The sequence below is a fragment of the Talaromyces amestolkiae genome (assembly GCF_001896365.1).
Source record: "Talaromyces amestolkiae strain CIB chromosome Unknown scaffold4.1, whole genome shotgun sequence".
Taxonomy (NCBI): domain Eukaryota; kingdom Fungi; phylum Ascomycota; class Eurotiomycetes; order Eurotiales; family Trichocomaceae; genus Talaromyces; species Talaromyces amestolkiae.
Window position 1 is genome coordinate 1,210,747 of NW_024468040.1, and position 25,050 is coordinate 1,235,796.

Consider the following 25,050-nt stretch of genomic DNA (forward strand, 5'->3'; position numbering starts at 1 on the left):
CTTCTTTGACATGTTCACATCACCACGAGAAACAAGTCAGCCATTGGTGAACCGAAAGTGACAGTTCTCAATAAGCGCCGAGAGTGCACGCGATGTGATGCTTTCACGTGACGTCGGATCTTCAATGAGCCTCGATTGGGCAGCCCCACTGGCGCAAGGAGGAGCCCCGCCGGACGATCCATTCATTCTAATGCCATTGGCCGGTGCTTACCGCCTGTGTCACGTGATGCTACGCGCCGCGGCGTTAGGCAATATCAGGCGGTAAGGTCCATATACCTATCCTTTTTGGACTTTGTTGGATAGCACGAACACCGCTTATCATAATTATTGCATCCTCTTCTGCGATTTGTCTCTGACGTTGCTGCTGCTTGCCTGCCCTTCCAGTTATCTATCGGAAAATCACGAGTCGGTACGACCACCATGAGCTGAAGCAACACGAAACATCTCCATCAGTCTCGACTTCGACTTTTGGCGGTCTCGTCCCTGCTAGGAAAGCCCACGATTTTTCCCTCGAACACCACATTTTTGAAGTCCACGATCTCGCGAATACACGTTTTTCCGCTGCAAGATATTTGAAGAGACATATTTCTTTTCCCCGACCCCTAGCTGTGTGATGGCCGTCAAAGACAAGAAGAAAGCCAAGGTCGCCATGGGTTCAACATCGGCTACGCCGCATATAGCACAAGAGAAAGAAAAAGAAACAGAGAGTTCGGTCATGGTTGACTCGTCTGGAGTAAGTCGGTATTCTTTCAATTTATCGAGAAAACTTCTTAACATTTAAAAGCTTCTGCAAACACTTCAAGGGCACGTTGAAGAAGTTCGTGCACTTATACAATGTGGTATCTGCGTTCGCCCACTATACGAGCCGTATACTTTGGCATGCGGCCATACCTTCTGCTATGGGGTAGGTCATACCAGTTTGACGCGTTCAATAACGACTCACTAACCAGAAAAGTGCCTCACGTCATGGTTTAGCAGTGGAAGGTCACACAAAACTTGTCCAGATTGTAGAGCCCAAGTGAAGATTCAACCGGCTCCTGCATACTTGGTCAGTCATTCCAAGAGTTTCTCCGTTGTTCTAAATACTCATACAGTCGTTATCACAGGTCAGAGCCATCGTTCAAATGTTTACCAGCAACGCAGAGCTTCTAGAAAAAGGCGAAACTACGGCAGAACATTCAAAGAACCAGCGCGAGGAAGCGGAAAAACTCGAAGCAGATAAGACGAGCGAAAATCCAAATACCGGTGGTCTATTTCAGGGTTGTTTCAAGCCGAAACCCCATCATGTAGGTCCAATTTATGATGCCGACGACGGAGTAACGAGATGTCCGAACTGTGCTTGGGAGCTAGAAGAGGACGAATGTGTGAATTGTGGATATCATGCCGAGGATGGCTCGATTGGCGACTCGGAGGATTTCTCGGATATGACGGACGAGGACGACGAAGATGATGACAATGAGGATGACGATGAGGATGATGAGGATGAAGAGATGGACGATGATATGACAGACTATGACGACGCATGGGTGGACAACTACCCGCATCCATTACCATTCCATGTTGCCCAGCAGTTATACGATGAAGCGCACGGCATGATTGATCATCATCATTTTCACCATCATCACCATCACCCGTTGCACAATCATCCATTCTTGCCACCAGTCTGGTTAGGAAATGGACCTATAGGCCAGATGGACGCCTCTTCAATGACCCATACAAGCGATAATGAGTCGGAAGAGGAAGAAGACGACAATTCAGAGGAATCCAGCAGCAACTCAGAGGACGACGATGATGAAGAGATGGAATCATTCATTGACGACGGTTCCATACACTACGAGAACAGTCAGGATAGCGAAGGCGGATACATTACAGATCGTTCTACAGTAATAGGCGATCGAAGCGACGATATACATCCGGGGACACATACAGAATCACCCGGTTCAGAGTCGAGTGGGTCACGTAATTTTCAATGGAATTTTAGTTCCGACAACGATCCCGAAGATGATGAAGAAGATGATGAAGACGAGCCAATTCGCCCAGCGCCCGTTCGGAGACCGGKCCAGAATGCCTCCTATCGAAGCAATCCCATTTCAAGGGGATTATCTAGAACCGCATCAAATCCGACATCAGGGTTTCAGAATCGTTCAGCCAACGGAGCTTCAGCCCGTACATTAGGGTTGTCTAGATCTCACACACATAGAGCACCATTATCTCAAGCACAGGGCCGGGCAGCTGCCGGGACATCAACCAACAGAGGGGGTTTCGTAAATCCCAGAAACAATTCAATTCCCCACAGTACGGGTGCCGGTTCGTCAGCTACTAACGCCATCACCGTTAATGATGACTCGGAAGATGAAATGCCTGTCCCGGCAACGAGGAGATCGAGAAACAACAGGCGTTGAAGAGATAGTACAACTCATCGTATAAGATGCATTATGTTGGAAGAGTATTCTTAGATCAGTTCATCGCTATCACAGAGTACCATGATGTCCACAACATATTGCCATATGACCATCACGATACAATAGTATTAAGCTGGAGCAATTAAACGAAGGAAAGCAGAGTTTTCTTCAAGTACACTTCGTGACTGACGAAACATTTCTTCTACCTCTACTCAAACGAAGCCTTAAATCTTATTATTCCCTATCTTTCTACACTTTCAGACCTTTTCCTCAGTGGCACATCATCCCCTGTCCTCAGCCCCTTTTCGGTTTGACCTCAAACCTCATCCATTTCTATCGATCCATTCCAGCCAGGCGTTTCTTATGATTATGTCGTTTTAGGGTTTGGTGGACTTATCATAGCTTGTTCGAATAGACTCTTTGCTTCCAAAGATGATAATGATTATGACTTCTCCAGAATCAAACTCTACAAATATCAATATTGTACCAAAGTGAAAACAGAAACTTTTTGTATTTAATGCCCAATCATCCATGCCGCTTGATGAATAAAAGTTATGTACAGTATACCCACACACAAACACGTAGTAGGCAAGAAAAGAAAAGATAAGAAGAGGAAAAAAGAAATGCAACCCATCAATGCTAGTTACATACAGAATCAAATTAAGATATGTATGCATAACCCTCTTTAGAAAGACATTTATTCAGCCGCCTCAGCCTCCAATTCTATCTGGTCATGATCCACATTATCGAAGAACGGCACTTCGAAGACTACCGCTCCATTCCGGCCTTGCGCACTGGGACCGGTGTAATGGTTCTGTGCGAAGGGTTGGGCGCGACTGTAGCGATGCTCCTTGCCGAGGGCGGCTACGATGCATAATCCGCGCGTATTTGAGACTTGACCTTTTGTCGAGGATGATATTTTATTCTTCTTTTGAGGCTTGGCTGTTGAGGCGGTTTCGGGTCGTCGTTCAAAGACTGCGATGCTATTTACGACGCCTTTGAGAAGTGGTTCTTTGAGATTGGTGGCTGGTTTAGGATAGAGTTCCATAGTGTCTGTAGTAGGTTGTTCTTGCGGTAGGTTGGAGTCTTCGCCGTTGGTGAAGAATGTGTGTTTCGGTTGAGCTGTTGTTCGGACGGAGCCTACGGGGCCGAGGGAGATGAGTGTTCTTTTGTCGTCTGATACACGCCATGCTCGGATCCAGCCGTCCCAACTTCCGCTGAGCACGATATCTGTACCGGGTACCGTGCTCAAGGCTGTAATCCATCGCGGCATGGGTCGCATGAAGCGGGTGTTGCGAGCCCCGATCTCAGGATCTGCTTCAGACGATACTTTTTCTGGGGGCGGTACCGGATCGACTCCATGTGCAAGTTGGATGGTATGTAGAGGCTTCTTCTTGTGGATAGACCACAGTGATAACGAGCCTGAATCGGACCCCGTAACGAAGTGTGTGGGCGGTATAACAGCCACGCAGTCAATGGCATTGTTTTGGTATTCTTCCTTCTTGGATGATTCGCCACGGAACACGAGTTGGGTTTCGTCAATGACTTTCCATAGACGGGCTGTTCGGTCGCGGGCTCCGACACTCACGCATTGGTCTGCCATCATCGATGCTACCGCGGAAACGTGATCTTGATGTCCGAATAGAGTCTCAACGTATGCATGACCTCCGGCGCTAAGAGACCATGTCTTGATTGTACGATCAAATGAGCCGGAGAACAATTGTTCTCCAGAGCTATGTGAAGAAATGTGTCGTGTAAACGAGAGACTCGCGACAGAGTCCCGATGCTGCGTAAATGTTTTCATTGGAGCGAGCGTTTCAGCGTCCCAGATTATTAGTTTCTTATCTTCACCTCCCGTGGCAAGATATCGGCCGGATGGTGAGACCGCAAGAGTCAAGATATTTCCAGTATGTCCTTGAGGTTCCTTGCTCCCCCGAACTTTCTTCAGACCCTTGACGAATTTCAGTTGGACTGGTTTCTTCTTTCCAGAATGGTCTGGCCGTTTCCGCTCTGTATTATTTTGTGTAGCTTGCGGCGTTTTGGGAGAGATTAGTTCCCACTTGATCAGGGTTCGGTCTTTTGAAACGGTGTATGCGAATGGAGGATGGATAGCAACGGCGGTAGTTGTCTGGGTATCGGCTCGGAAGAAAGAATGTGAAGCACTAGAGAAGTTGAGTTGCGATGCGATCTTTCGGAATATGCGACCTTTTGCTTCGTCCTGCAGTACGATTAGATCGTGATATCAATGATCAACACGTGAGTAGTAACATACGACATCCTCTTTCAATCGTTCAGCAATGAGATCACGGTCAATCTCAGCTGCATCAAACCCAGCCTCGTCAACTTCCTCACGAATATTTTCCAAATATCTTTCCGCAAGCTTCAATCTTCGCTCTGCTGCTGTCTCGCCCTCGTCCGAGTCTTCTGAAGTCGCATCGTCGGAGCGTTCAGATCCTGAAACATCCTCGTCGTCTTCGAGATCGCTGCCTGATATAGATTCGTCCTCGGACTCTTTTCGTCTCCGTGATGCGTCCTCTCGAGCATCTCCCTTTGCTGCAATTCCGCGCTTCTTTGACCCAGGTGCGACCACACGATCGTCTCTCTTCCGCTTGCGCTGAGACGCTGGGATTGTGAAAAAGGACGACATAATGCCGTTCTCAAGAACAATCTTAAAAATGCAAAGCCTCCTCCGAGCAGAAGTACTAAATTTCTAGACAGATAGCCTAGAATGGGGTTTGGCAGTGTCGTTTGTCGTAGCTGTAACTTTTTTTCTTGTCTTCCGCATACAAATCTTTTTTTTCTTAGGCACGATTGGTCCGTGCCGATAAACTCTTGGCGGGMTCCCGGGGCCGGACAAATAGTAACGCCTAAATCAAGGTCCCGTTCGCGCGTGTTTGCTCTGTTTGCTGGCCCCAGCTCTCTCCGACGTAGCTCTGCTAGGCCGCAAGCTCTACCACCAGCACCATCACCATTATTCATCTTCCAGCATTCGGTTTCAACTTCATCTCCACAAAAGTCTTCAGCTTTGAGCAGATACATTCACTCGGTCTTTATCCATAGGTCCTTATTAAATCAGGCCATATTTCACCGAACCTTATCACGACGTTAACACCGATTACCCATCACAATGTAAGGAGCTTCATCCTTCACTACAACGCATTCAAGATAGCTTACAATCCATGTCTTTTACAGGGAGGTCCTACTCGGAATCACCGGAAAAGACTTCGTCATCATCGCAGCTTCCAAAGCTGCCATGAGAGGCCCGACTGTCCTCAAGGCTACAGATGACAAGACCCGAAACCTGAACCAACACACCCTGATGGCATTCTCTGGCGAGCCAGGTGACGGAGGTTAGAAACAGTCCGGATGTTGCTATTGGTTCATCGAGGCTGATAATTTCTCTCAGTGCAATTCGCCGAATACATCCAAGCAAACGTACAGCTATATTCGATGCGCAACGACACCGAACTCAGCCCTGCTGCCGTCGGAAATTTCGTTCGAGGAGAGCTTGCACGAGCCTTGCGTTCGCGAAACCCGTATAACGTCAACTTGTTACTTGGTGGCGTCGATGCGATCACCAACACCCCCAGTCTTTACTGGGTAGACTACCTCGCATCTCTCGCCCAGGTTCCTTACGCCGCACACGGATATGCCCAGTACGTATCACGCATAGAAATAGAGAAAATCTTGCTTTATCATGCTTATGTCAAGTACAATGGATGAAACTGACGGTCTTTTAGATACTACTGCCTATCAATCCTCGATAAACACCACAATCCAAATATCGATTTAGAGCAAGGCATGAAGCTCTTGAACCTTTGCACGGATGAGTTGAAGCGAAGATTGCCTATTGACTTCAAAGGAGTAAGCATCCTTGATCCACATCGTGAGATCATCGATCACGATAGCTAACTTCTTTACAGGTCCTAGTCAAGGTTGTCACAAAGGATGGAATCGAAGAAAGAGATTATGATAATGAAAGGAAAGTGGCGATTGCATAATGATCTCCAATCTGCCTGGTGCAGCGTTGTATCATTAGCATTCACTGTTCTTAGGATACAAAGTTCTAGAAATAATCTTTCCTTGCTATGACGAATTACTTGACATGTTCGACATCACCAAGCCTGCTCATATATGTAGAAGTATGCCTGAGTAAAATGTTTTATCGAAGTGATCCTGGATACTAGAATACGTTGATGAAAGTGAGCTCTTGTTAGACCATACCAGCAGCGCGGATTGATAGCGGAGGACATTAGCACCTTGTAAGAGCTCTTATAATAGAATTTCCCATGTATCAAGCACTTACTAGTGCTTTTGTAAGCCTAAATTATTTCAAACACTCATCATAAAAACTATGTGCCATTTGGTCTAGTGATCTTCGATAATTGGCGTTTAAGCAAAGAGCCGATGAGGTCAGAGTGTTTGGACTGTTTGCATTAGCGGGAGCTTTCCCTGGACTTTTTGTTTCACTAGATCCAGTCGCATTCGACCTCATACCCTGTGAACAAAAGAACGCCTCGACATATTTCACCATAAAGGCAGAATCATGGCGAAACGACAAGCAGATACCGAGCTCGAAAGAGAGCTCAGCGTGAACTCGCCCGCCTCCAAAAAACCGCGTTTCGCTGAAGCCGATTTCCGCAACGGCCATCTGAATGGTCGCGAGTGGGAGCAAGATGAACGCAACCACCAAGACATCCTCGCCGCTGCCGATTTGGAAGCTTCAGAACTACAAGAAGCTGCCCAAGATCGACCGGAATCTCCAGAACCCGATGACGACGATGACAAAGAAGAAACACAAGTTGCACTCCCGCAACGCCAGTCACAACCAGTCGAAGGATATGGAGACTTATATCTGGATACAATCAACCGCGCCGTGCTAGATTTCGATTTCGAAAAGCTTTGCTCGATATCACTATCCAACATAAATGTTTATGCTTGTCTGGTGTGTGGTAAATATTTCCAGGGGCGAGGCAATAAGTCTCATGCATATTTCCATGCGCTGGAGATTGGCCACCATGTTTTTGTGAACATGGAGACCAAGAAGGTCTACGTTTTACCCGAAGGTTACGAAGTGAAGAGCAAAAGTTTGGATGATATTAAATATGTTGTGGATCCGACTTTCACGAAGAACGATGTGCTGAAGCTTGATAAAGAGGTCCGTGATGCATGGGATCTGCTAGGGAAGAAATATCGGCCTGGTAAGAACTTTCCTCTATCGCAAATAAGCCTCTCAAAATCTGACTTTAAGATAGGATACGTCGGAATGAACAATATCAAAGCGAACGATTATCTAAACGTCGTTGTTCAGGTGCTCGCACACGTCACGCCGATTCGCAACTTTTTCCTACTCCAAAATTTCCCGGTCCCAGGGTCTCCTCAACTATCCGTCAGATTCAGCACTCTAGTGCGCAAATTATGGAACCCCAAAGCATTCAAGTCACACGTGTCACCCCACGAACTGCTGCAGGAAATCGCTCTGCGCTCTTCAAAGCGATTCACGCTCACTCACCAGTCTGACCCTGTTGAGTTTCTCTCATGGTTCCTGAACAACCTCCATCTCAGTCTTGGCGGATCCAAAAAGCCATCAAAAACACCAACAAGCGTCGTTCAGCAAGCTTTCCAAGGACACCTACGAATTGAAAGTCAGGCTATCACAGCGCACTCTGATACCACAAACTCTCGATTAGTCTTTGCCGAATCGAGTGAAACAAACACACAAACATCCCCCTTCTTAATCCTTACCCTCGATCTTCCACCCACACCTCTATTTCAATCCGCGAACAGAGAATCCATCATTCCTCAAATCCCGTTGACGACACTCCTGAACAAGTACAACGGTATAACCGCATCCGAGAAACTCTCTCATCGTGTCCGCCACCGACTCCTCCACCCACTTCCCCCCTATCTACTTTTCCACATCAAACGCTTCAGCAAGAATAAATTCGTATCTGAGCGAAACCCAACCATTGTCACATTCCCGTCCCCGCGATCACTGGATATGTCACCATACGTTGAGCCGAACCCGGAAGTCTGGCCTCCCGGTGAACCCATCATATACGACCTCGTTTCGAACATCATACTAGACGCAAACGCGCCTACTCCCGGTGCAGGAGAAGATTCCTCCGCGGCAGATAAAGGTCTCGCAGCAGCTGGTGGTGGCGGTGCAGCAAACAAAAACGCCTCTGCTACTGCTTCAGCGACAACGGGTGCCGGCGCCGGTAGTGAGAAAGTCTCGTGGCTAGTCCAATTACACGATAAAGCGATGGCGGCTGATAATGCGAAACATCAGCAGCAACACGCGCAACAACGGGGACCGGAGTGGCTCGAGATTCAGGATTTGTATGTGCAGAGGACGGAAAGTGAGACGTTGTTTACTAGGGAGTCATATTTGATGGTTTGGGAAAGGAGGAAGACGCCGGGGATGCAGAAGGGGAAGGGGGTGGCCAAATGAATGTTGTATCATTTAGTCAAAAGGGGGATGGATGGCGAACCAGGTCTTGATTTGTTGTGAGATTTCGGTTACATGCCCGAACATTGTACGTTCTTGTAAAATAGATGACATCGTAAAATGAGACATATCAAATGGTTTACACAAGCTCAAACAATGCATACAGCTAGTCCTCCTACATTAAATATGTCTAATGTTACAGGTTCCCCCATCTAAACACTCTCTTCCCAATTCCAATTGCAGTAGCAGAGCACACCCCGAGTATGACACCACTGATACCTGTCTGAATCCACTGTATCAAGGCAAGTTTGGACATATAAGCGAACATGTCTCGTCTACCTCCACCGCCAGCAAAGCTAGTAAGGTCACGGATATCGGAAAGGAGGCCGAGATTATGACCACCGTAGACGGTGGCGAGCTGTGAAGATAAGTAGCTTCTAGCCAGAGAACGGTAGAAGAAGGATTCGAATGGTATGAATATGATACCGCTGATGACTGAGGCCAGATGGTGCGCTAATGCATCGGCAGGATATGAGGAGAGGACTGTGACGCGTTGTTTGTTTATATCAGGGTGCTGCTCATTCGACGACCTCCATGGAGCTAGATCGGCGGGCAAATCTGAGGCTGACGCTTCAGTGCCGGCGTTCGATAATGCATCCATACCAAATTGATGTGTAGGATTATGCATGGGTTCTTCGACTGCATGAGGTAAGACGGGATCTGATGCTGGGTCCATTACTTCGAGCTCTGTGTTGAGACTTTCCCACCGGCGCTCGTTTTCTGTTGGGCTCAACGCGACGTTCAAAGGTTCGGCATCAGCCGCGGCAGCAAGTTGCTCTAATTCATCTATTTCTCGTCTTACTTGATTCAACATCTGACCGTCAATTTGGGACTCGTCAAGAGGAATCGGCCATTCGCCTAGCGTGGTGTCTCCATGCTCAATCTCAACAACAGGCTCGAGTCCGTTTTGTCTATTTGAACTTCGGCTGTCTTGAAGCGACAATTCCATGGTCGTCGTAAATGAGTTTTGATGAGTCAGAGATGCTCGAATGCGAGGAGAAGCTAGTGGCGATTCTGGCGTTCGAGGACGGGAAAACAATGTGTCAGCTCGCGAGTCTTGATCGTTGTCTTGAAACGGAATCCAAGATCCGGATAATTGTTCTCGAATAATCTCGCCCCTTCCAGCACGCTCCGCAGGATGTACTTCATTTATAGCATTTGGGGTGATTTCGCCTGGTGAATGAGTCAATTGCTCATTTGTCAATGTGTGCTCGTGGGCAAGAGGAGCTGGTCTATTGGCATTTGACACCGTATTGGCGGATGGCGCTGGCATTTGATCGATGTTGTTCTGTAGGGATTGTGCGAAGAGGGTGTCTTCGCGAATTGTGACAATATCGTTGTGGCTGATAACGCTTACATTTTCGTCGGATTCATCATGGTTACAGCCAAGCCGACGGAACAGCCACTGCTGAAATACTCGCAGCTCTTCTTTCATATCTTCCAGTAGACTCAAATTGCTTCGGCGAGTTTCCTCCTCGGTGCGCCGCCCCGCTATCGGTAATGTCCATTCGAGAAGATCATTTTCCATAGCGACCTGAATGGAGACCTCATCGGGCCTCTCTTGCTTAGGTAAATGTCTTCTGATAAGCCGATATATCTTCTCTTCGACGTATGGTCGAACGAGAACATAGATGAATGCGAACGCAAAGGGCGTTGCCGCTAGTTGAGATGCAAAGTGCCCAAGCGAAATGAAGGAAAAATCAGATGGAAGAGATGGAATCTGAATCAAAGAGTATCTTGTAAACGGGAGCAGGAATGCGGACCTGGGATAAGCTTTATGGGGGATAAGATGGAGGGTCTGGAGAATACAAAACATATGTAACTGCTCGAAGAATACGAATGAAACGAGCCGTGCTCTGCGTTTATCATTAGCTGCTGTAAATGGCAAATATCAAATCAAGTACTTACGCAGAACGAATCATGGAGAAGCACCCCTCCAGAAGTCGGGTATAGGATTGTTTCACATATGGCGTGAGTTTATCCTGAATGTAGATGAGTAGGGGCTCAAATAATTGTGTTCTGCATATAGGCAATATGATTCTAGCTGCCCAGAGTGGCATGCCCGCGAAGAACTCAGCTGGCCATCCGAATTTTTGGTATTCGGACTTGAACAGGCGAATAAGCGGAATATTGGTATAGCTTTTGAAGGTCTAACGCACAGTCAGTGTCTAGCACGAACCGAAACTCTAGAGATGATCAAATATTATACTTACCTGGATACGGCGGCTTAGTGAGCCGACCCACCATGAGCCAAAGAAATGTACCGCATGGTCAAAGGCTACTATGACTAGACCGTAGTCATTTTCAGCGGTGACAGCATTGAAGCTTCTCTTGTCTCGTAAATTGCCTGCACGGCCTGCTTCGCCACTAACCACAACCCCCATAGTTGACAAAACATCGTTCTTTGCTCGTCGAAGCTCGCGAGCCAGAGCCTTGGACTCGGGAAAGATAGGATGGCCTCTTTCATCATACCGTTGGACATATCCATCTGTACTGCGACTATGCGATGCTTGATGCTGTGAGTCGCTTGGCTCAGGCGGCTCATATGGAGAGCGGCCCTAAATTATTTGTTAAACAGTAGGTACTAGAGAGTACGATTTGACATTAACTTGGCTTACCAAAGCCAGCCGAACTATGTATGGCTGGCGGCCCATCGCATATCCTAGTCGATTTCCGTCGAAAAATTGTATGCATTCAGATCATGTAAGTTCAGAAAAAGACTCTTGTTGTACTTTTGATGCGTTGACGTACTTTTTTTAGGAGACACGGTGGAGTATTGACAAGTAGTTGTTTGATGAGCGCAAACAGAGAGGTTGTAAGATGCAAGTTGCATGTTGATCAGGCAAGATGGCGCCTTCCCAAAAAAAGACGGTGTTGCGCACAGACCACACCTTATTTCGGCCCGCAGGAGGCTGTCAATGCAAACAGTGCAAACTTGTCAAAAGTTTCTCAAAAAAAAAAGTCCGCCGCGGAAGTAGAGCATCAAGGAAGACGACAACACTGAATTTTCAGATTTGTTCTACGGAATCTGGGTATTGTGTGATTCATCTTGTGCTAAAAGCCAGCAATGCAAACATAATTGATCGAAACGACTTGTCAGGCACCTGACCCAGTTCAATATGTCCAGAATCACTGCGAAAACCACGTTCGAGGCGTCGCGAACGCTGCGCCCTATATACACAGGAGGAAGCACATCGTTAGACGCCAGCGGTCGCATCCTTGCAACATGCGTCGGAGAGGATGCGTTGATTGTGGATCTCACTACAGGCGACCAGTTGGCCAGTTTGGAGGGTGTAAGATACCCAGTCGAACTCACATTCGTCAATAGACTAATCGCTATTTATAGGATGGAGAACTCATCACAAGTCTAGCAAGTGAGTCGATTCTCTTCTTAATATAGTTTTCTAGTACTGATATCTTATTCTTTTAGTCACACCATCAGCGTCTCACGTTGTCGTCAGTTCAAGATCCATGTCCATGCGCTTTTATTCACTGTCGTCATTCGATATCGACAACAAAGGCCCCATAGAAACCACTTTACTTCGAACAGTCAAAGCCCACACGTCTCCTGTGGTCACAACGTCTATTGATCCTACTGGCACTCTTTTAGCGACTGGAGGTTCCGACGGATCTATCAAAGTATGGGATATCCGGGGTGGATTCATTACACATACATTCCACGGACACGGAGGAGTGATAACTGCACTCAATTTCTTTGAAGCTATAACAGAGGTGGACGAACGCAAGGGATCCAAGCGCGCCGGCAAGCAACAAGATGATGAGGAAGAGACAGAAAAGTCAAGGACGATTCGGCTAGCATCTGGTGACGAAGAGGGCAAAGTACGAGTCTGGGACTTGCACAAGAAGAAGCCAATTGCTTCGTTGGAATCACATGTCTCCGTGGTGCGTAGCTTGTCATATTCTTCAGTCGAAAATGCTCTGCTGTCAGCTTCTCGCGACAAGACAGTGATAATCTGGGATGCGCGAACATGGAAAAGTCGTCGAATTATTCCCGTCTTAGAAAGTATTGAGTCCGCTGGCTTCATCTCTGAAACTGGTCTTTGCTTCACTGGTGGTGAGAGGGGCGTGTTGCGCATTTGGGATACGAATAGGGGAGGAGAAATACTTCAGCAGCAAGAAGAAGGATCCGAAACTGACGCCATCATTACAACCCAATATGCTCCAGGATTGCCGTTTGTTGTTACTGTTCATGCCGACCAAACGATTCGACTTCACTCTATCGAGTCTTTAGCCGATTACAAACCAGGCTCGTCATTGGAGCCTTTGCCAGTTATCAGGAGGGTTTCTGGAAATGATGACGAAGTCATTGACTTGGCTTATGTTGGCCCAGAGAGGTCACTCTTGGCCATGGCGACAAATACAGAAAGCGTTCGTGTTGTGTCTATTACAACTCCTGACCAGAACACGCAACAAACCGCAACTGGTGATAGCTACTTCGGAGCAGATGTCACTTATCTGGAGGGACACGATGATATTGTCATCTGCCTAGATGTCGACTGGTCTGGCTACTGGCTAGCTACCGGTGCCAAAGATAATACTGCCCGTCTTTGGCGTCTTGATCCTGCAACATCATCATATACATGTGCGGCAGTTCTAACAGGTCACGCCGAATCACTAGGAGCGATTGCGCTCCCAAGGACCCCACCTCCGGCTGGTTCAAAGGCTCACAATAACCCCTTGAATCATCCTCCAGCATTCCTCTTCACAGGTTCTCAAGATCGAACGATCAAGAAATGGGACACTAGTAAATTAGGTATTTCACAATCAACCCCCAAGGCAGCATATACCAGAAAAGCACACGAAAAAGATATCAACTCTCTGGATGTGAACTACACAGCAACGTTATTTGCCTCGGCTTCGCAAGATCGAACTGTGAAGATATGGTCAGCAGAAGACGGATCGGTTGTTGGTATTCTTCGCGGCCACAAGCGAGGAGTTTGGTCTGTCCGATTTTCGCCCCGTGAAATGCCTATTATCAGCTCAAATGCTGGCACGAGCACCAGCCGTGGCTTGATTGCCACAGGTTCAGGTGATAAGACTGTGAAAATCTGGAACTTGGCCGACTTCGGTTGTCTTCTCACATTTGAGGGTCATACAAATAGCGTCTTGAAAGTGATTTGGCTGCCGCCTTCACAGTTGTCGTCTGAGACTGATACGGATGGGGATGAAGCCAAGACCCAGACTCGTCCACTCCTTGCCTCCTCTGCTGCAGATGGTTTGGTGAAGATATGGTCTCCTTATAGCGGTGAATCGGAAGCTACACTCGACAACCACACGGACAGAGTATGGGCTCTGGCTTCTCCCACTCCTTCCGGATCTCGATCCGATGTCAAGTCGCCGTCAACATCGCCGTACTCTTTGATCTCAGGTGCAGCTGATTCCACCGTCACATTCTGGACAGACACGACCTCCGCCACACTGACTGCAGCGGTATCTGCCAACTCTGCTCGCATAGAGCAAGACCAGCAATTACAAAATTATATCCGTACCGGCGCATACAGGGAAGCCATCACCCTCGCTCTGCAACTCAACCACCCCGCTCGCCTACTCTCACTATTCACCGCCGCCATTGACGAAGTTGATGGCAAAAAGAGCGACAAAGACGGCGACAACGATGCGGACTCCGCATTGACCGGAAACAGCTCCGTGGATCAAGTCCTCCAGTCCCTCGATCAAGATAATCTATACCTCTTACTCCTCCGCCTTCGAGACTGGAACACCAACGCCCGTACCGCTAAAGTCGCTCAACGTATTCTCTACACTCTTGTCCGCTCATACCCACCATCAACATTCATTGAACTTGCCAACCGCCCGCCTCCAGCAGCGGCTACCCAGGGCAAACGAAGCCGGAAAGATGTCGGCGGTTTGTCGTTGAAGGAGATCTTCAACGTTCTTTCATCGTACACTGATCGACACTATCGACGTGTTGAAGAGCTGGTTGATGAGAGTTATCTTGTTGAATGGGTTTTGGATGAAATGGAGGGTGGTATGGGATTAGTGTCTGGTTCGTCCGCAGACAAGAAGGCCGATGGCATCTCTGGACAAGAGGATGTTGTCATGCTGGAAGTATGATGAGGGAAAAGTTTTTCGCGGCGTTACTTGATTTTTGAGGAGTTTATGTGTATAGATACACCTTGTGTGAATTGCATTGGATAATTACTTGGTATATACTGTGTTTCTATTGTGCTTCTGGCATATTCATGAGATTCATTTAGACATGTTCACATGATTGATTGCCCAACTGTCTATGTAAATTGCTTCCAGGTTCCGTATAATACAAATACTCCTTGTACAATCATCTATGACGATCCCTATCCCTATCCTTATCTGAACGGCGGTCCGAATCACGATCTCTGTCTCTAATGCGACGATGATCATCATCCCGCCTTGAATATCCAGAATCACGATGGCTTCGATCCTTAGATCGTCGTCTACTCTTATAATCACTATCGTCTCGATCACGGTACCGCCGATGATCCCGCGAAGACCGTTTGACATCATCTTCGTCGTCATACCGCCGACGGTCAGGAGCCCCGGAGGACCGGCTTCGATCTCTCCGCCTATCGTGTCGCCTTCTGCGGTCTCGGTCCGTGTCACTGTTATCATCATAACGGCGCCGGTCTTTATCCCGGCCATTAGAACGAGAAGATCGCTCATCTGGCCTGCCATTTGCTTTTTGTTCAGTAGTCTCCTTCTGACGAAGCTTGAATTCTTCCTCCGTCAAATGTTCACCCGTCGTCTTGCTCTTCATGACAACCGGCATGTAAATCCCTTCTGTATTCCCACTACCATCGCCACCTTTCCTTGAACCTTTGCGCATCGCGGCTTTTCCCCAGGCTCCGATTTCAATTTCGGCGCCTTTAGCGCCTTCAATATCCTTTGCGCCAATCCCTAAAAACCCGGGGCGGCGTGCTGGAACACGAGCTTCATTCGGGGCGGCGGTGTTTCCATAATTTCCTCGTCCAATAGCCTGTCCTTCCTTCCAGCCCATACCTCTTAACAAAGCTGCTCCAAACTCTTCGACTGGAACTGCATCATATGCATCTAAGCTCGCCTGGTCGGGACGAGTAGCGACATCTGCACGGAAAGAGCTCGCTTCGTCGTATCGGCCTTCCGTTTTTGTGGACTCAATCACTAGGTCAGACCGCCTTGTCGTTTCACCACCTTCACTCTCACGAATGAGCGCTTGAAGCGCAATCTCATCCTGGGTAAGAGGCACACGAGACTCGGGTTGGGATATTGGAGCAGTGTCTGCCATAGCCACATCTGACCCATTTTCTCCAGTCCCCTCGTTCTGCACAGGGGCAAGACTCAGGCCATAGGCCATACTTGGAGTCTCGGTCTCCACAACTGCCACATTATTCCCAGCAGCCTGCGCCTGTACTTCCTGCGGGAGAAGGTTCCTACCCTTGCGATTGGTACCCGGTCGATCGCGCCAGTTGTTTCTGCTCTCCACTTTGATGACGAGAGGTTCTTTCTCTTTTGACACATTTTTGCTGATCGCCCCGCCCATGTCAAAACCCGTCACTTCTTCGGCAACAGGCTGTTCGTCCTCTTCGTCGGATTCATCGTGGCTTATGTGGTGACGATGATGCCTCAGCGATGAGCTAACGCGAGGTCTTATGTTTTGCGGAGGGTTCGCTGGCTTTCTGGACGTGTTTGAGAATGATACAGCGAACGGCTTCGATGTGCCAGAGCCACCGTTTTTTGGTGGGAGCATGATGTAAATTGCGCCCTTACGCGAGGCAGCTCGAAGGGTGAAGAGCTCTGTTCACACGGTCGGTCGCTTCAACTGGCGTATTTCGAAATTTTCCGCAACAGTGGCGATACTGACCGAGATCTTGACCGCAGACCCTGGGAAAGTAGTAGCTTAGATTGCCATTAAAACATAGATTTTAGATCGAGAGATAAAAACATGATTTCGTTTCAAAGAATGTGGATTAAGTAACAGGTCGAAGAGTCTAGGTTATTTGTCTGTGTTAACAAAGAAGCCCAAAAGTTGTTAAGCTTAACTTATCTTATCGCAGGTCACGGGACTCGGATGCGGCAATGATGTCAGACCACCCCTAAACTTCATGCCTGGAGCTTTTCTCCCAGGCACACTTACCGCCCATCAATATTAATTTATGATTGTATTTTAGCCCTTAGGGGAAAGGTAAGTCAACTAAAGGTATTGAGGCCAAAGGATTGAACAGACACCGCGCTCCGTCATTGTTTCCCGCTGAAGGACCTTGGGAGTCCATAAAAGGAGTATGACCGGAAATGGGGAACTGCCAAATCTGGTCATTGCCATTCTTCGATGCGTACACTGTTCCGTTGTTCCTACCATACATAACACCACCGGTAACAACACCAAGAGCTCCATACTTGAAGACTGTTTCCCATTCATGGGAGACATATCGAACCGGAGTAAGGCAGTCTCGCTCGGCGATGTATTGGAACCAATGGCGTACAGGTACTCTACCGCTGAAGGGATACAGACCCAGTCGCCCACGGCGTATCCCGGGAAAGTAGCAGTTTCGTTGGCTAGTCGACTACAAGAAAGAAGTCGATTCCTCTATGTTACTTTGCTGTGCTATTTGGAAAATGATTTCATTGAATGCTTCGTATGTATGTATTTATCGATCGTGTATTCTATCTATATCCACTCCGCGTCACTTTATATTGACACATGGATCTCTAATAGAAGCCCCATGAAGACCAGGATTTCGCCACGATGGGATAAGTAAGACTAGTTCACTTGCTCCCCTAACCTCTAGTCCGTGGAACAATTTCCTTCAAAAAGTAGTCTTCCTCGACCATCTTGACCGCAACAGCGGTCCACTCATCGAGGTCTTGAGCCGACAAGCCCAAAGCAGCATTGTCATTACGCGGGTGCTGACCAGCCTCATCCGGGAAGAACACTCTCGAATACAACAACACACCAAAGCCCGCGTGATGGCCAGATTTGAACATCTCCTGGCCCTTCGCATAGCGCTCCATGACCGGCTCCGAGATGACGCTCCAATCCTCACGACTCGTCCCAGTGACTTTGAGGAGCGATTCAAACATCTGCTGCTGACTAACCCTAAAAGACGAGATGTAGACAAATTCATTTCTGAACTGCGACAAAGTCGTGCTCTTATCATTCTCATCCTCCGGCAGCACCTTGAGCGCAAGCAGATTCGCTACTCCAAGACCGACCTGCGGGAACGTAGTCGTATCAATCTGCTTGGTGCCATCATCATAGAACGTAACAGTACGGTTCTTGATATCAAACCCATAACTCCACGGGCCCGCAGACAAGCTATACTCATACCAAAAGCCCGTCGCAACACCAATCCACGAACTCACGCCCAGCTCCTCTATGATTCTCCGATCTTGCGCCTTTTTGGCTCCGATGATGATTTCACGGTTGAAATCGTCGTTTTCCTTGGAGTTTCCGAACTCGTTGGGCAAGATCCATTTCACGCCTGCTTCGGCAGCGGCTCGGCTGAGKTTTTCTGCTTCATCGGTTGCGCGGACGGACAAGGTGCAGATCAATGCATCTTGACCCTTGAGGGCTTCGGCAATGGTGCTGGGCTGAGTGTAGTCGATCTTTTGGATGGAATGGACGCCTGCAGGGATGCTGTTGGTGCTGCCTTCACGAGTAAGGGCGGTGACTTTGTGTTTTCCGTTTGCAAGCAGGGCTTGGACGATGTATTTGCCGATTTGGCCGCCAGCCTGGATATATGTGAGCAACTCATCTACATTGATGTTAGTGCAAGGGGGTAGACTTACGCCGACAATGGCAATATTCTCGAGATGGTTTTTGAACCCTTTCGGTTGATCTTTGGCGAATCCAGTAGCCATTTTCAATGTACTATGTTCACGGTTCTGCAATTTACAAGTAGACTTTAGTAAAATGATTATGTTTGCTTGATTTCATGTTTCTACTCGACATTGGGGAGACATCAGCCCTCTTATATACCTTTAGGAAACATCGAAGCCTATCTACTAACACAGCGGTGAATTGATATACTTAAATCTTAATTCCGTTCTTAAAAAACTTTGAAGAATACCCAGATAATAGTCCAGATCGTATAGCGTATAGCAATCCTATACTGAGATACGAAAACAAGCTTGTAGTTAAGAAACGGAGTCTCGTCACTGAAATCCGCAGGAGACCTAACGAGAATTCGTATTCAATCTCCAATTTGAGCCCCTAAAATCCAACATTTCATAGCTCCACTAGATGATTAAGTTCGTAGGAATTTTATGATCCAGCCTGTCTTCGTAAAAAGCAACAATATGATATCACTCGCACGGGATTCGGAGATAAGTGAACTATACCGCAACCCTGCACATTTTAGCGACGGTATTTCCGTAGCCTTGGTTTAACTAGTTAACGGATAGTCGGATTTCGGTGAATTATACCAATGGGTAAATACAGTTGGATACTCTTAGTCTGAACTCATTTTCGATTAGTGATCGGAAAATATGAGATTGTTGGTATTTTCTGTACAAAGTCAAGTTGGCATAGGACTCAGGGCTGGATGGGTATCAAGCCCCAAGTAGCGACCGTGCTTACAATCCAACTAAATACTCATGAGCAGTACTGGGAAAGATTGGACTTAATCTAAGACTCCGACCTCCAATTGACTTGATTGTATCAACTGCTCTAGTCCCACCACAAAGTAGACTATATATAACACGTGCTAATCATACAAAATACTGAAAGGGAACTGAAAAACATCCCCTTGTAGAAGCCGATATTGGACAAAGCCAAACCCAAGAGATACCGCCCACACATTTAACGCCGTAACCAATTGGTCAAGGAGGACCAATACATCTAGTCCGTAATAACCGATGGAGTTCTTGTGAATGCAGGAAGGTAGGATTGAAAAAAAGGGATGAAAAGAAGAATTAAAAAATCGTGATCGTGCTTAAACAGGATGAAGGGCTAAACTGATAGGTTTAGGGATGGCATGAGGGTCGTACGTGACATAAATCGGGAAGGAAAGTATAAATGTCCCTGGGGCGCTAACCCGGACATTTTAAAGAGAGATGGCTTAATTGGTGGCCATTTGTGCTGCAGGAGGATGAGGGCTTTGGTTTGTGCCTGGAACAGGTCCCGTTTGAACGCTTCCACTGCGTTGAGTCTGTGGGGTAGCGCTCCGGCTCTGCTGTGGGAGAACGCTTCCATTCATAGACGGCGAACTTGCAACTGGTACCCGGTTCTGCTGAGTAGGCTGAGCGACTCTCATCATGGGCGAAAACTGTGCTTGAGAGTTCTGGATTGCAATATTGCCATTGGGTTGAGGCGAGCCTTGGAAACTGGGATCTGGTGGCATTTGGAAATTGGCTGGAATAGCGCCCACATTCCCAACGGCAGCATTCATGGCAGCTTGCGTCATGCGCTGCTGTTGTTGTTGGTACACATGAAGTCGTTCTGTTGCAAGTTTCGCAACCTGTTCAGGAGAAAAGTTGGGGTGAGTCCTCTGTATTTGGTTTTGAATATTTGTAATTGTAGGAACAACACCACTCGACAGGTGATTTGGTTGGCCCATCCGCGGTGATGCAGTTGGCACGCCTTGCGCATTATTGTACGGTGAAGGACTACCCATCCCACCAGCAGCTTGCATAGCCGCGAGCATGGCTGCATTATTAGGGTTACCATTCATGCCTTGGACATTGATGTTTGGCGAGTGAGCCCCTTGTTGAGCAAACTGTTGTGGACTCTGGAATTGTTGCTGACCAGCCTGTGGCATTTGCTGACCCTGTTGCTGCCTAGACTGCAAAAGACGCTGCTGTTCTTGAAGCCGGCTGGCCTCGCGAATAACTCTTGCGTTGTCGGGCGAATTTTGAATGGGGATTCCCGGCCGCGCTGCCATTTGCTGGGGTATGCTTTGCTGTGGAACCATCTTTACGCCAATTGCATTCGGTGGCATGGGGCTACTCATCGGTCTTCCGTTCGGCAAACCTTGCATGGGCATGACATTGCCGTGGTTCATGTTTGCATTTGGCGGAATACCGTTGACCACACCATTCTGCGCAGCTCCGGGTATCGGTTGAGCGCCAGCAGGTTGCACGCCATTTGGTGTTCGAGCAACACCGTTCACTGCCGCTGCTTGTTGATTTGGAAGTTGTCCAGCACGTTGCGCGGCCAGATTAGCCTGTAGAAATGTTAAATATGTCAACCAAAAAACAGATGAAAAGAAGTTCTTACCCTCTGTTGTGCAATCATCTGTTGACGGTATTGTTCCTGCCTCTCCTGGAGCTTCTGTTCGCGTTCATACTTCAATTTGCTGAAATCGGCTGGGTTAGTGATGGGAGGTTTCGGTTGATTTGCCTCGTTCACTTTTCGCAAAGAGGCGAGGTGAGTCGCTTGTATCAAATTAGTATCAATTTGCGATATCAAAAAAGCGTCAAGCCTTACCTTGTTGTTGCTTCTGAAGCATCGTCTCTCGCTTTTTAGCTAGCTTTCGCATAGCATCCAGAAGGGCAAGATGGCGGGAAGCTCGGCGGCGGTCGACGCGTACAGGCTGGGTTGTTCTTCGACGAACCAAAGCTTGGGCTGGAGCGGGAATGCCTTGCTGTGCCTGTTGTTGCGCTTGCTGCTGTTGCTGCTGTTGAGCAGCTTGTTGTTGTGCGATGATCGTACGTTGAGCAGCCTCCAAACGTTGGTGATATGCTCGGAAGTATTGCGTTTTAGACATATCAGCAGGCAGACCTTCAAGACCAACCCATCGTTCGAAACATTCCCATGGTGTCCTACGCTCAGCACCGGAAGAAAACAGAGATGGAGATGATAAACAACTAGCTATTAAAGACCAATTGTAGGAATAGTCTTTAACAAGACGGCGAAGTTCGTCGTCTTCATTGAGTGTCCATTGCGAAGATTGTCTCGACTCAAAGAACCCAACAGATGGCATCGGATACTCAGTAGGAGGTCGGAAAGAATGGCCAGGGTGAATGCGGTCCCGAATATGCTTATTCTCCGGGCGGAAAAGAGCAACGTCAGTTTGCTCGGGAGTGATGTCGACAGTAGGAGTCTCCACACGATCATCTTCAAGGGTGTAGTCGTATCTTGTCTTTTTCCTTGCTGGCTCGACATCCCGAAAGCTAATTCGACCTGTCGAGAACTTTGAAACCGGTAGAACTTCTGTTTTCCAATCTGTATCAGGCTCGAATCTGAAGTCGGGCATTTGAGTATCTGCCAACATGCCAATAGGTGCATAAATTGGCAATTCGCCGAGCAGCTTTTCTGATACAGGAGTGAGGTCAATGGAGAAAGTGAATTCCTCAGAGCTAAGGGAGAATATAGCAGCTGGTGCAACAGTATCCCTAAAATCAGATCGTGGTTCATCAACAAAACCCTCGCTCACAGATTCTTCCTCAGCAGAAGGAACGAGGTCTGGGGTTGGTTGAGAAACAGGGCCAGTTTCATCCACATGAACATCCATCATCATGATATCGTTATTTGCGTTGACTGCCTCAGATGGCTCCACCAATTTTGGTGACGGAATCTTCGTACGTACGCGGAGCTGAGCCCTATTTTCTGGTTCGCTTTGAACATATTCGACACACCACTCAGCACAACTCTTCGCAGCTGCGATTTTCCACTTGCGCTCTTCCCTGAAATCTGTGCGCATCCACTTCACGTGATCAAGCAAGACATCCCAATGAGTGCCTTCTCGCAAGGGCTCTGCAGATCGTTCCATTTGACGTAGTGGCCATCGATTGGAATTCTGTAGAGCGTATATCCGACGAAGAGTACGGCAATCCATCTGCTCTTGGTACTCAAGAAGATGATTGGATGTACTCAAAGTCTTGTGGGCTGTGGCCAGAAGTGTTGAAATATTCGAAGTGCGAGGAGGTGAATAAGCCTTGTTCTGGAATAACGTAAACAGATAATCTTGCTGTTCATTCAGCCCAGATATCAAATCGCCTGCTTGCTGACGAACCATAGCGAATGAATCATTCTTCTCGATTTGCTTCTTTGGGAATACTACGGTAGAAAGTTTTGTTCGTTCCTTCTCTCGATCCTTCTTCTGTTTGACGACTCGTGAAATAGAAGCAAGACTTCCTTGGGATGCCGGAGATCTGAGAGCCAGTGAATCTCGAGCCGGCTGCTTTTCAACTTGCTGAGTTTTCGGAGCCTCCCCAAGGATTTCAGAGACCGACTTGTGTCGAATGGCACCGGACGATACTCGAGTTGTCATTCTCTCCGGAACAGATTGTACGGCAACATTGGTTGTGGATGAGGATGAAGACCGTTTTGTGACTGATCCAGCCTCTGGTTCTACCTTTAACTCCGTAGGGGTAGGTCCTATAGGTATGCCGCGAGCGGCTTGACTTTCTGGAATAGCAGGTGATGTTGGTGAGAGTTTCTCCTCCGGCGCCGCTCGAGCTGGCTGGATATCCTGGGCTATCTTCTGATCACTAGGCGGAGGAACCAATTGCGAAGGTGTAAAATCTCCCTTAACAATGTGATTTGAAACCGGGTTGCTGCCTGGCTCCTCGTGGTCTCCAATAGCTTTACTCGCAGCCAAGAGCTGCGCGTTGCGCCTGAGCGATTGCGCTTCTTCAAACCGTAATTGTTCATCTGGGGTTAGAGGTGCGATTGGTGCAGCTGTACTCTCGACTTTGTCGGACGATGTTTCATGCGCTTCGCCGACTGGCTTTGCTGATATAGCGGCATGGTCCTCAATCTCCCCAGACTCATCTGGACTTGTATCTGGAGATGCAGCGGCAGGCGCCGGGGKATGGGTGGAGAATGGTTCGATAGAAGAAGCAGGAGAAAGCGGTTGGTCTAAGTGAGAAGTCGTTCCTAACGCCAAAGATGGTCTGCGACCTTGATTGCTCTGGAGACCCGCTTCCGTAGTTTGCGATGGCACCTGAACAGGTACTTCCGAAACCGAGGGCTCTGTAGCTTTATGTTTCGGGCTTTGACGAGCATGAGACGGGGATGTGAAGTTGCTCGACACGCCATGCTCATGTGTGCTAACTGGGGTTCCAGGCGTCGCAAAATGAGGTTTGGTGCCGACAGCTGATGTCAATGGCGCGGAAATATCAATTTTTTGGGCAATAGACTGCTTCGTGATTGTCGGCTCAATGACAGGTTGCTCGAGGTCTGCGCGCGCAACTGATTTCTGTACTTCATTATTGATCGCTGTCTCTTTTTCATTTACCTCCTCGGTGCTCAGAGCGAGCGCTTCTGGTAATCGCACTTGTTGTTCTGTAGACACGTCCAAAGAAGTAATGTCGCCGGCTGCAGGATGAGCATGCGTTTGTACTCGTGCGACAATCTCGGCATAGTTGGGGAAGGGAGGGAGTGTTGCTTCATTGTAGAATCGACCCCTACCAATGCGCGTCAGCATATACCAACGAAAAAAAGTGATATTGAGAACAATCGAAATACTCCTCTATCAATAGAAGTGCCAAACAATGAAATAAAAAACATACCTGGTGAGGTCGTTGGCGTCGAGAAAGGCTTGTTGCTTTTGCTCATAGAGTGTATCCGCGATGGCCCCGTCGGTCGCGCCTAAGTATCCGACGGTCGCAAAATAGAGCTCACTGAGCTTTCGCTTTCGTGACTGCAAACATCGTCTAAAATTCACAGTTAGCGATATACGAACGTCGCATGATGTATGTTTTCAGAAAAATCGCTCGGAAAATTTTTTAACTCACGCTATCTCGTCGTTCTTGGAGCGAAGCAGCTCGTCGCGGAGCATCGAGTCTATCTCGACCACGCGTCATCCGATCAACGCGTGGTAAAAAACTAATATACGAAGAGCGATAGCATTCAGACCGAAAAAATCGCTCGAAAATGATAAAATCGACGGTTTTGATGGTGGTTTGATGGCAGACTCTTTTTTACAGACGCGAGAAATTGGCCTGGGCGGGTTTTGCTTGGGGGGCGGGCGGCAGGCAGGCGGATGACTGGATTCGACAAGGACAAATTGCTGCTGCGTGCTGCTTTAGGGGGTTGACTGGTTGAGCCAAGGCTAGGGAAAATTGTGTGTCGTTCCAAGGAAAGGGATGTTGCCTTGCTGCCTTGTTGCCTTAGCCGTAGCTGAATGCAGCCAAAGAATTGCTGCCTCAGAAATGTGGCATCAGATCCAACCTCGGATAAATTGTATTTCCCAATACCGG

At 48.0% G+C, this 25,050-nt stretch overlaps 9 protein-coding genes across 9 annotated transcripts; 4 read left to right on the forward strand and 5 right to left on the reverse strand.

The window, feature by feature from the left end:
- Positions 1-1,124: 1,124 nt before the first annotated feature.
- On the forward strand, positions 1,125-2,402 carry BHQ10_002981 (uncharacterized protein; the record flags this gene model as incomplete). Its single annotated transcript, XM_040875186.1, has 1 exon — positions 1,125-2,402. One exon carries the CDS (start codon positions 1,125-1,127, stop codon positions 2,400-2,402), a length of 1,278 nt encoding a protein of 425 aa, XP_040731485.1.
- A 697-nt stretch (positions 2,403-3,099) lies between these two features.
- Positions 3,100-5,049, reverse strand: BHQ10_002982 (uncharacterized protein; the record flags this gene model as incomplete). The annotated part of the gene is made up of 2 exons (XM_040875187.1): positions 3,100-4,620; positions 4,675-5,049. 2 exons carry the CDS (start codon positions 5,047-5,049, stop codon positions 3,100-3,102), a joined length of 1,896 nt encoding a protein of 631 aa, XP_040731486.1.
- A 606-nt stretch (positions 5,050-5,655) lies between these two features.
- On the forward strand, positions 5,656-6,403 carry BHQ10_002983 (uncharacterized protein; the record flags this gene model as incomplete). The annotated part of the gene is made up of 4 exons (XM_040875188.1): positions 5,656-5,752; positions 5,809-6,058; positions 6,143-6,266; positions 6,326-6,403. The coding sequence occupies 4 exons, from the start codon at positions 5,656-5,658 to the stop codon at positions 6,401-6,403; spliced, it is 549 nt and encodes a 182-aa protein (XP_040731487.1).
- A 545-nt stretch (positions 6,404-6,948) lies between these two features.
- BHQ10_002984 (uncharacterized protein) lies at positions 6,949-8,856 on the forward strand (the record flags this gene model as incomplete). The annotated part of the gene is made up of 2 exons (XM_040875189.1): positions 6,949-7,603; positions 7,658-8,856. 2 exons carry the CDS (start codon positions 6,949-6,951, stop codon positions 8,854-8,856), a joined length of 1,854 nt encoding a protein of 617 aa, XP_040731488.1.
- A 193-nt stretch (positions 8,857-9,049) lies between these two features.
- Positions 9,050-11,567, reverse strand: BHQ10_002985 (uncharacterized protein; the record flags this gene model as incomplete). Its single annotated transcript, XM_040875190.1, has 4 exons — positions 9,050-10,769; positions 10,822-11,063; positions 11,127-11,471; positions 11,532-11,567. The coding sequence occupies 4 exons, from the start codon at positions 11,565-11,567 to the stop codon at positions 9,050-9,052; spliced, it is 2,343 nt and encodes a 780-aa protein (XP_040731489.1).
- Positions 11,568-12,032: 465 nt separating this feature from the next.
- On the forward strand, positions 12,033-15,006 carry BHQ10_002986 (uncharacterized protein; the record flags this gene model as incomplete). The annotated part of the gene is made up of 3 exons (XM_040875191.1): positions 12,033-12,206; positions 12,260-12,287; positions 12,344-15,006. The coding sequence occupies 3 exons, from the start codon at positions 12,033-12,035 to the stop codon at positions 15,004-15,006; spliced, it is 2,865 nt and encodes a 954-aa protein (XP_040731490.1).
- A 223-nt stretch (positions 15,007-15,229) lies between these two features.
- On the reverse strand, positions 15,230-16,654 carry BHQ10_002987 (uncharacterized protein; the record flags this gene model as incomplete). The annotated part of the gene is made up of 1 exon (XM_040875192.1): positions 15,230-16,654. One exon carries the CDS (start codon positions 16,652-16,654, stop codon positions 15,230-15,232), a length of 1,425 nt encoding a protein of 474 aa, XP_040731491.1.
- Positions 16,655-17,682: 1,028 nt separating this feature from the next.
- On the reverse strand, positions 17,683-18,765 carry BHQ10_002988 (uncharacterized protein; the record flags this gene model as incomplete). Its single annotated transcript, XM_040875193.1, has 2 exons — positions 17,683-18,636; positions 18,694-18,765. 2 exons carry the CDS (start codon positions 18,763-18,765, stop codon positions 17,683-17,685), a joined length of 1,026 nt encoding a protein of 341 aa, XP_040731492.1.
- Positions 18,766-19,964: 1,199 nt separating this feature from the next.
- BHQ10_002989 (uncharacterized protein) lies at positions 19,965-24,629 on the reverse strand (the record flags this gene model as incomplete). The annotated part of the gene is made up of 5 exons (XM_040875194.1): positions 19,965-21,068; positions 21,122-21,279; positions 21,332-24,255; positions 24,361-24,504; positions 24,586-24,629. 5 exons carry the CDS (start codon positions 24,627-24,629, stop codon positions 19,965-19,967), a joined length of 4,374 nt encoding a protein of 1,457 aa, XP_040731493.1.
- Between the last annotated feature and the right edge of the window lie 421 nt (positions 24,630-25,050).